General features: G+C 38.7%; 1 protein-coding gene across 1 annotated transcript; it reads right to left on the bottom strand.

The window, feature by feature from the left end:
- Positions 1–6: 6 nt before the first annotated feature.
- SIAH1 (siah E3 ubiquitin protein ligase 1) lies at positions 7–3,983 on the bottom strand. The gene is given in 3 exon segments (XM_082862925.1): positions 7–276; positions 278–1,104; positions 3,416–3,983. Coding segments are annotated over 3 exon segments (942 nt in total). The 5' UTR covers positions 3,507–3,983; the 3' UTR covers positions 7–252.
- Between the last annotated feature and the right edge of the window lie 6,629 nt (positions 3,984–10,612).

Below are 10,612 nucleotides of genomic sequence, written 5' to 3'. Positions count from 1 at the left end.
ATATATATATATATACACATACACATATATATATATATTTTATTTTCAGTGGTTTACTGTTGACTTATTTTTAAATATATTAGTGTTACTACATGCAACTGTTTCCTGTATTTAACAGCCTTTCATTTACCTTCCTGTTTCTAGCTTCCACCTACCAAAAGCTTCTGGTTGGTAGGCAGACAGGTGCCTTATTCTCTGTGAAATTGAATGCAACGGTTTTAAACACTGGCCAGAAAATGTTTGATTGCCATTTCAACACATGGAAATAGTTACATTTGATGCCTAAATTGCCATTTTCTGCAAAAAGCTGTGCAATGCTGGTGTCAAAGACTAGGCAGTCACTATTCATAATGGCTGTTGCAATTCCCTCATGAATAGATCGAGGAGTGGCTTCCCAAGTCAATCGCCGCCTATGACCATTTAGCTCAAGTCGATAAGCAAAATTTTCAGCTTGCTTGCGTGTTCCTATCAGCTGTACAATTGCAAAGAATTGCTGGTGACCATCGTATTTTTCCTGTTTCTCCAAGACTAACATGAAGTGAAAGCCAAAACAGGACTGCATCATCACCCAGTCAACAGCACCAGGAAGATTAATGTCTGTAGCAAGGAAAACTATATCCTCTCCCTGTAGGGTTGTAATAGACTTATGCTGATGCATCAGATGCGGCATTACAGCATCCAAAGAGCCTTGCCATTTACAGGAAGCACCAGGGCACGGACAGGAATAAGGCCTAAACTCACAGAGCTCTTCGTGGTCTGCTTTTTCTGTGTGTGGCAGAGTTATTTCACATCCAGAAGAGGCATATTTACAAGGGAAAAGTACTGAATTGGCCACCTTCTCCATAGCCAAGTTGCGAATGGATCCCAACGGGCCCCGGCATGTTGGACAACACGTGAGCTTTGGGCGACAGTTGCTACAAACAAGATGGCCACTCTGACACTGAAGAATGGGTGGTAACACATAGTCAAAGCAGACCGGACACTCAAAAAGACTCGCCAAGTCATTGTTGGACGCAGTTGTGCCAGTCAGGGCAGGTACCCTCTGGGATGGTGTACACTTTGAGGTTCCAGTAGGTAATGCTGTTGCAGTCTGACGGCTCATTTCTGTAATAAAAAACATAAATAAAAATAAAAGGAGGCAGGAGAAAAATAATTACAACGATAACTTGTTTTATATAAATAATGTTTACATGCCAGAAATACTTAAGTTTCATGCAGAATTTACTGTAAGCAAAAAGGAAAACGGTTTAAAAAAACATAAATTACTTGAAGTATGTGCATTGTACACTGGATAAAATCTCTTTTCAAATGTTCCAGAGCACATTTAGAATTCCTTTTCTCTAAAAATAATGTTAAAAAAATCATCCTTGGATGGAATAAATGCTAAAATAGAAACTGGACCATAACAACTAAGGAACACTGTACAAGTAGTTTAAGTTCAATGCAATCAGTTTTGACTGGAATTCCTCCTCCCTCTCTGTGTTCACCTGCCCTACTCATTCTATTTCTTCCTCATTCTTAAGGCAGCTGTTGATAGCTCCAGTGAGTTATATACGTGATCCAAAGGACCACCAGGGCACTCTGATTAACTCCTCCTAATGGTGAACAGTTATCTGCTCTAGAGGTGTATTTGGGAAAGGGAAGGGGTTACAAGGGGAAGGGTCTACTGCCATTCCATCATCCGTCTCCATGGAATGTTAACACCAGCTAGGTATTAACCTTGTTTCCTACTGATCTGTGCCCCCTTCAAAAGTGAGCAAGTATGGAGGAGAAATGGAGGGCCATCCTCAAATAAAAGATTTGAGTCTGGTATTCAAAGAAAGTAAACCATTCTACTCTACTTCCATTCTACAATATAAATCAGGTATAATTTACAAAGCAGGAGAGTCAGGAAAAGATAAATAAAGAATAAAGATAAAAAGCATCAGAGAGACTCACACAACATTGGGGGTGAGGGATAGAGCCAACAGGTAAAGAACTCCTTGTACCCTAGAGTTCACCAGTGTTGCTGAAGCATTCATCAGTACAGTGATAAACATTATTTAATAAATGCCATCTGGAAGAAATGATCAACAATATTAACTAACTTGTTAAGCTAAATGAAAGATAAAACAAGCCACCTTTTCCCAGAAATCTACCTTTGCTAGGATATAGTGGGCCGCTTTCTTGGGGGTGACAAAAAAATCAGTCTACTGATGTCCTAAGAGTATACTCCCATAACCATAAGCCATATTTCTACAAAATTAAACTCCTCAAATTTAATGTTTTCTCAATTATAATTGTTACTGTTGGAAAGAATTTAACTTCGAAAAATAATGCTGTTATCAATGTGACCACATAAATGCAATTTGGCTTCTATTACTCATAGATTGCTCAAGGATAGACACCTTAAATAGGGACTGAGAGTGAAAGAAAAACAAAAAAACGCCAAAACAGATCAATTCCACTGTCACTAAAGGTATATTCTAAAGTACAAGGGGAAACAAAAGTACCACAGAATTCTATCATAATGTGGCTCATCACATGGATTTAGGACAACAGGAATCAACTCTCATCACTGAAGCCCTCTATAACCCCGGTATTCCAGCCCAACAAAAGCACTATAAAGGAACTCTGCTGTAATCCAGTTTCCCCTGAGGAGATTCTTTGTGCATATGATGATCCATGCATTTTGTTTTAGGTCACTAGTAAAACAATGGGCTTATCAGCATTGCCAAAATATCCTGTATGTTTATTTCATGGTCCATTTTATGCTGCTCATTTAAGAGAGCAACATAATAACTGGGAAGTGGTTCCTTGGACACAAAATAATCTAAGCCACCAATGCCTTTCAAATCACTAAACCAAAACAGCTAGTCACACGTCGAGAGGCAGTAAACTGAGTTTGTATTCAACATAATGTAACTATTAAGCAAGAGAAGTATTACTGTTTTAATTTCTTGACCGAGCAAAATAGTTATACATTTATCATCAATAGTTCAGGCTCATGTTACAGTGTACATTATTATTTTTCCAACATTGTAGAAAGCACAACTTAAATTCCTATTCAAAGTGTGAAAACAAGCAAAATGTGGCTTCTATTTCTTGTGAATGGAAGTATTACAGGATAGCAGCTACTAAAGCTTCCCAAAGCTCAGAAGGTGGAACCCAGCTCCATCTTCAAAGAGAGAAAGAGCCCCAACCCACACACAGCCCTGCAGTAGGAACCAAGGACTCAAGTGTCTGGACAACTATGCAGGAGTCATGACATAACCTGAAGTTTGATTTAAATTGAGAAAAGTACACAGCTGACCAAAGGAAACATCACTGCCAGCTCAATTATGGTGCAGCCATTCCCTGATCCATTTAGATTCCACTGGCTCACACAACTTTCCCATTTCACAGTTTAAGCAGCCCAGTCTCTTAATGGCAGTACCTTTTCTCTTCTTTGTCCCAGATGCTGGTAAACAAGTAAGCAAGACGCCCCTCCAGGAGTACAGAAAAGGTAAGGGAGGCTTCCCCGTCATGAGAAGCCAGGCAGCTCATAGCCTTTCCCCCAGAAGTAAAGACGACTTGCAACAGAGGGCCGTCCTGGACACCTTTTGTTCCTAAACATGTCCCGGGTCAAGTTTTCAAGAAGGGAAGGCACGTGCCCTGCTCCATACACTGCATTCAATACTCCTCAGGAGCACTGGCTACAGAGGCAGAGAACTGAAGCCCCCATCCTGTCTCAAGAGGAGCCGACCACACCTCCCCATGAGCTCAAATTCGCCTGCGTCTCCAAAAATGGGAGCCATTGCCGAGCTGTCCTCTGCTGGGCCCTAAACCTTCGTCTGTCTGTCTCGGAAGTCTATCTTCCCCAAATTCATCGGCTAGGCTCCAGCCAGCTCGGTGAAGGACAAGACTGTAGGGTGCGTGGAAGCGACCGGACGAGGAGTTGCGGTCTCGGTGCCAGCTCGAGCTACTGCTGCACGGTCAGGCCCGCAGCTGGGAGGGCCCACTCCGCGCAGAGTTTCAGACTGTGCTGTGCTCAGGGCGGCGGCTGCCTCTGAGGGCGAAGGGCGGGGCGGCGCACGGGGGCGGGGGGCGCGGGGGGGGGGGGGCGCGGGCGGGGGGGGGGGGGGCGCGGGCGGGCGGGGATTAAGGCTCCACCCCACTCAGCCTAGGGCGGTTCTGAAGCAAGCAGCGCGCGACTCCCACCAGCCACCCAGCCGGAATAAACCCGAGATCCCCGCGAACCTGGCGACACTGCACACGCCACAGCATTTCCACCAGCTTACAAGTAGGTAGAAACACTCCGCTTCTGTAGGCCCAAACAGTCAGATATAGGCAATTTCGGTTGGTTTCAACCCAAGATCTGCACAGAATATATGGGAAATCCGTGGCCAGACAAGCACTCTTCTCTGCAGTACACTCTCTCGGTTAACCGTGAGAACGCTAGGTTTTTATACAGTAAAAACATTCTCCCTACTTCGTTCAATAACTATTTATCGGGCGTCAACTACCTTATTTCCTCAATTGTAACTCACTTCCCCATTTTCACCGCACCTTGTTTTAAACTCCCCCTTCTCCCTTCGAGAAGACTTCGCAGTGAGAGTAGTAAACACACATAACCATATTAAACTCCTGCTTCAACCTTCAGATTGAGATTTTATTCTCTTCCCACTCTAGGAAAGCCATCTTAAACGGCCTTATTAAACAGAGTAGCTTGTTTTGTTTTTAAACAAGCATTACCCTTGCCCCAATAAAGTCCAGGGCCTCAGATTTGCATTGCGTCAGCTCAGGCATTCAGAGGTTTAACCTGTCATTACATCATGCTTAGGGCAGCCTTTAAAGGCAGCAAGAGCTGGTAGTGGGGAGTGAACCCTATGCCGCAAATTGTAGATTGCCCATTTTCAGCAGAAAATCTTAACTCTAATCACTTACCCACCCTATATAGTGTGTTCAGTCACCTCAACCTCATTTTGATATTAGGAATAGAAATATAATTGAAAATAGTCTGTTCACTGACAAATATAAATTACTATTACCTAGGTTTTTATTTTCTAATACATATTCATTCTATTCAACAGTTAAGTCTCAGGTTTCTACAGCAGGAGACTTAAAATGTTTTAGGCAGGAAAAACTCCAAACAGAATTAAGACAGAGTCTAAATGTGTAAAACAAATAAAAGGGATGACAGATTTCTCAAGCCAAAGAAAAATTTTTTCCCAAACTTCCAAAGGACCTATACAGATCCTTACAACACTATCTGAAAGCCATTAATATATGGACAAACCTCGCAACAAGTGAGTCAGGACAGTAAAAATGTGAGTGTTCTGGAGCCATCTACACTTGGATTCAAACCCAGTCTTCACCACCCGCTCAGCTGTAAAACTGGGACAATATTTCCAGCCTTGCATGGCTTTTGTCTGGATTAAGGGAGACGGGTAAGTTATATATATCATAGGTGGTACATATGCCAAAATATGTACGTACTCACACAATTCCAAAAGTTAACTTGTTTTGCCTGAGGTCATCAATTAGTTAGAGACATAGAACTTGTGGGTTCCAGATATATACTCTAAAAGATGCCTTTAGCTTGTAAGGTTATCAAAAATGTATACCAAAGATCAACTGCCATTTAACTAATTTTTAGCACAATACAGAATTTCTCCACTAGGTAAAACATTTATTTAAACTGGTTTTACGAGGGAAAATTTCACAAAAACTACATTACACTAAGACAAGCCCATAGAATCCAAAGTTAGCAAATATCCAAAATTTACCAAGAGTGCACTATTACCTACCCTTTCTAAAATGAAGCCTACATCTCAGGCCCCATTTGGTATAAAGTTTAAACAGATTTTAATTTAGATAAAAACATTTTACAATCAGCCTTTAATGTTGCCTTAGTAATTTCAGAGCATTTAATCATTGCTTTGCCACATTCACAAACTTATGATAGAAGTAGTCTTAAACTTTTATTCTCAATTTCATGGGGGAAACTTTGTTTCCTATTATAAATTATAAATGACTGATGAAGAATTTCTCTGATTAAAGTGAATACACAACAATGTTGTGCTTTTCACTTTCTTGCCTTTTACTAAAGTTACTGCGGCCTGCAAATAATGGCCCCCCTCAAAGATGTCCACATCCTAATGGTTTGTCTACCTCAGACGAAATTAAAACTAAGGCAAGTCTCCTTAAAATTCAACAGCTTAAAATGCCAAAAGTTAAAAATCAAACTTTGTTATAAAACCATAATGCCAAGAAAAAAATTAAGCAATCTATTTTTAGTTTCCAGAACTGCACCAAAGTAATAGGAATTTTAAAAAATTATACAAAGTATTTTCCTAAAAGCTCTATTTTCCTGAAGATAATTCAGAAGACGTTGTAGCCACAGAATCAGAGTTATGTGTCCAGTAAGAGGGATGATCTGAAGTGGGGAAAGCCCAGGACAAAAGACCTGATAGAAGACCTGTAAAACCAGAAGTCTGAACAAAGGTGATGACAGTAAACGGAGAGGAAAATGCAAACCATAACTTAAATGTGTAAAGCAAAGTACATTTGCTTTTTAATGCCTAACACTGTATTTTGAGGCTTCTACACCTGGTAAAAAAAAAAACATATACTTAACCAGAACCCATTAGGCACTATGCTAGATACCAAACTGTAATAATGGATGAAATGCAAAGTAGAAGTGAGATGCCTGTGACACATCTAAGAGATGGAACTCTCATACTCTGCTGGTGGGAATGCGAAATAGTATCACCATATCCTGTCACTGAAGAAAGTCCTATTGGAAAGCATGATTCTACATCCTAATTTTATTTTACTAGCTATTATCCTTATTATTTTTATTTCACATTGAATCTACATTAACATCAAGAATAAAAGTATTAACATCTCCCAAAACAAGGCAGGTCATTTAATGTGCTAATAGTGAAACTTTCCCTTTCCCACCTGCCAGGATAAAGACTGTACTAAACTTCAAAACTTTTGTCAAAACAATCATTTAAACCTAACTGCAAACATTCTGATTTCATTTCTCACAACTATATCATAAGACAAATACCCATCTTTTTCTTCCCCTTGAATCCTTAATTATGATTCATTTTTTGGTATGGCCATAGTACCTCAAAAAAGTTTTCAGAAAGGGCATGTAAGCAATTAAGTCTCAGTCTTAACAATCTGAAGCTCTTGCACAAGCTTAGAATTCTAGTTCACACCCTTTACCCCTAGAACTACATAAATTCTGCTGTCTTCTGACATGTAACTATGTAGATGAAAAATCTAATGTCATTTTAATTTTCATTCATTTGCAGGTAACCTTTTTTACCCTGACAGGTAGCTTCTAAGACTCTTATCTTTGGAAGAAATTTTCATCAGAACATCTAGATACATGCCATCAGCACTTGCCAAACACGAGGTGAGTATTTTCAATCCCAAGACTCAAGTCTTTTACCTTTGTGGACCTTTCTTCTAATTGTTCTTCGACTCTTACCATGACTCAGTTCTTTTCTTCACATAATTCTGATACTGACTCTCCTGGATCTATCTTCAAGTCACTTATATATTTTTTTCTCATAATTCCAATCTTTGTTTTGCACTGCATTCCAAGAGAACTCATTAAATTCTAATTCATAAATTTGGTTTTGCTAAAGTTACCTATCTCTTGGTATGCTAAAGAATTTAATTATGTAGATCCTCAATTTCCAACAAGGGAACAGAGAGTTTGATGGCAGGAACGATTACTTCCCCTTCCTTTCCCTGAAGTTGGAATGGCCACATAAATTCATACTGCATTGCTCTTGTACTTCCTTAACCCCTCTATTAAAGTTTTCATGTCCCTCACTGGAGCTTCATTGTTGGTTGGTTTCATTCTTACTGCTATAACCTAAATGGTTCCAGGGTCAGCAAGTTAAATACTGAGGCAGAGGAGGGACTTTCCTCCATTCTCACTAAAACAGCTGCCCCAAATATTTATTAATAAGCATACTTATGTACCAGGTATTGTCCTCAATGAGCTTCCAGGTTAAGCATTTACCCCCTGCATTATAGACAGGAAAATAGATTTCAAAATAAATATTTCAGATCACAGAACTACTTTAAGAAAAAAAAAAAAGGAAGTTGGAGCTATCTATCGAGGAGGACTTAGAAGAGGTGACAAATGGCATCCTAGGCAAACAGACATTATGAAAAATTTTAGACTTGGAAAAGATCTTAACCAACTCTCTCATTTTCAGAAGAGAAAAATGATACAGAGAAGTTAACTTGCTAGATGTCATATAAAGTAGGTCAGTGTTCTAATCTGGGCAATATGTTATAATTTCCTAGATCCTTTCAAAGCAGATATGCTTTGGATATTTTCTAATTCAACTTGAAAAATTAACCTTTTCTGAATTTAAGTTTAATAAGATTCAACTGTCTTGCTTTCGCTCCCAACACAAGAGAGATCCCAATGTAGCCAGGAGAGATTAAAAAAAAAAAAGATGGGAGATAAAACCTGAAAAAATAAGAGTTACCTTACGTCAGCTCCTTAGAGGGGCCTTTCCTGATCACTTTATTTCTAAAGGCCAGATCACCCTTCTTACTGTCTTCATATTATCTCTTGCCATATGAAATTCTCTTACTAAATAACTTACTTATTGTCTGTCTTCTGCCTGTCTCTCTCTCCACAATACCAGCTTTTCACTGATAACAGCAATTCTCAAACTTTTTTGGTACCAGGAACCCTTTACACCAATAACTGGCAAACTACAGCTACAGATCACTTGCTGTTTTTGTAAGTAGTTTTACTGGAACATAGTTAAGCCCATTCATTTACATATTATCTGTGACTGCTTTCAAGGATGGAGTTAAATAAAAAGTTGATCCTATGACTCCTAAAGCTAAACCTATCTGGCCATTTAAGAAAAAAATGTCTTTACTGCTTTAAAGTTTTAAAAAATTATTGAGGACCCCAAAAGAGCATTTTGTCAATGTGGTTTATATGTATTAATATTTACAATATTAGAAATTCAAGCCAAGAACTTTAAAAATATTTATGTTAAAATTACCATCACATTTTTTACATAACAATTAAAAATCTATTACATAAAATATTTATGAAAAATAACTATCTTCCATAATAGGGAGAAGAGTGTTTATGTTTTACATTTTTTGCAAATCTTTTTAATATCTGATGCAATAAAAAATACTGTTGGATATTTAATATCTGCTTCTGCAATTAATCTGTGAAGATACCACATGTCATGTAGCCTCTGGGAACCTCACTTTACTCTCATGTCTCATTATTGTGAAAAAAAGTTTTGACCCTCAAAGGGTCTTGAGAACTCCCAGGATCCCTGAACCACTAACTGCTGGTTCAAGAGCTCTGTACTACAATATAAACTTCATCAGCATAGACCTTGTTTATTTTGCTCACGCTTCTATCTCCAGCACCTAGGACAGTACCCAGCCCAGACCAGGTACTCAAATATTTCTGGAAGGAATGAATAAATCAAGTACAACAGTATGAAAGATTCCAAATAAAAGAAATAGCATGTATACAACCACAACTCACTCATCCCTGATGACCCCTAAGGTAGAATATATCTGTTACTTGATATAACATTAAAGAGAGTGAATTCACAACTAAGATTTAAAATTCACTTTAAATAACACTATTTTACAACACACTATGCTTATCTTTGACAAAGGAGCAAAAGGCAACACAATGAAGAGAGTCTTCAACAATTGGTGCTGGAACAGCTGAGTATCCACATGCAAAAAAAAAGGAATCTAGACACAAATCTTACACCTTTCACAAAAATTAACTCAAATGGATCACAGATCTAAACGTAAAATACAAAACTATAAAACTCCTAGAAGATAACAACACAGGAGAAGATCTAGATGACCTTGGGTTTGGCAATGACTTTTCAGAAACACCAAAGGCATGAACCAGGAAAGAATCAATTGATAAGCTGGACTTGATTAAAAGTAAAAATGTCTGCTCTGCAACAGTCAGGAGAATGCGAAGACAAACCACAGATTGGGAGAAAATGTTTGTAAAAGACATATCTGATAAAGGACTATATTATCCAAAATACAGCACAGAACTCTTAAAACTCAACAAGAAAGCGAACATGCCAATTAAAAAACGGGCAAAAGACCTTAACAGACACCTCACCTCATCAGATATACAGATGGCAAAGGAGCATATGAAAAGGTGCTCCGCATCATTTGTCATCAGAGAAATACAAATTAAAACAAAAATAAGGTATCACCACACATCTTTTAGAATGGCAAAATCCAGAACACTGACAACAGCAAATGCTGGTGGACATGTGGAGCAACGGGAACTCTCATTCATTGCTGGTGGAAATGCAAAATGGTACAGCCACTTGGAAGGCAGTTTATTCAAAACTAAACGTATTCTTACCATAAGATCCAGCAATCATGCTCCCCGGTATTTACCCAAAGGAGCTGGAAACTTATGTCCACACAAAAACCTGCACATAGATGTTTACAGCAGCTTTATTCATAATTCCCAAGACGTGGCAGCAACTAAGATGTCTTCCTATAGTGAAGAGGTAAACTGTGATACATTCATACAATGGAATATAATTCAGAAATTTTAAAAAATGAGCTATCAAGCCACAAAAAC

The sequence above is a fragment of the Leucopleurus acutus genome (assembly GCF_964270905.1).
Source record: "Leucopleurus acutus genome assembly, chromosome: 20".
NCBI lineage: Eukaryota > Metazoa > Chordata > Mammalia > Artiodactyla > Delphinidae > Leucopleurus > Leucopleurus acutus.
Note: the sequence above shows the minus strand (reverse complement) of the source record. Positions and strands in the feature narration are given on the sequence as shown.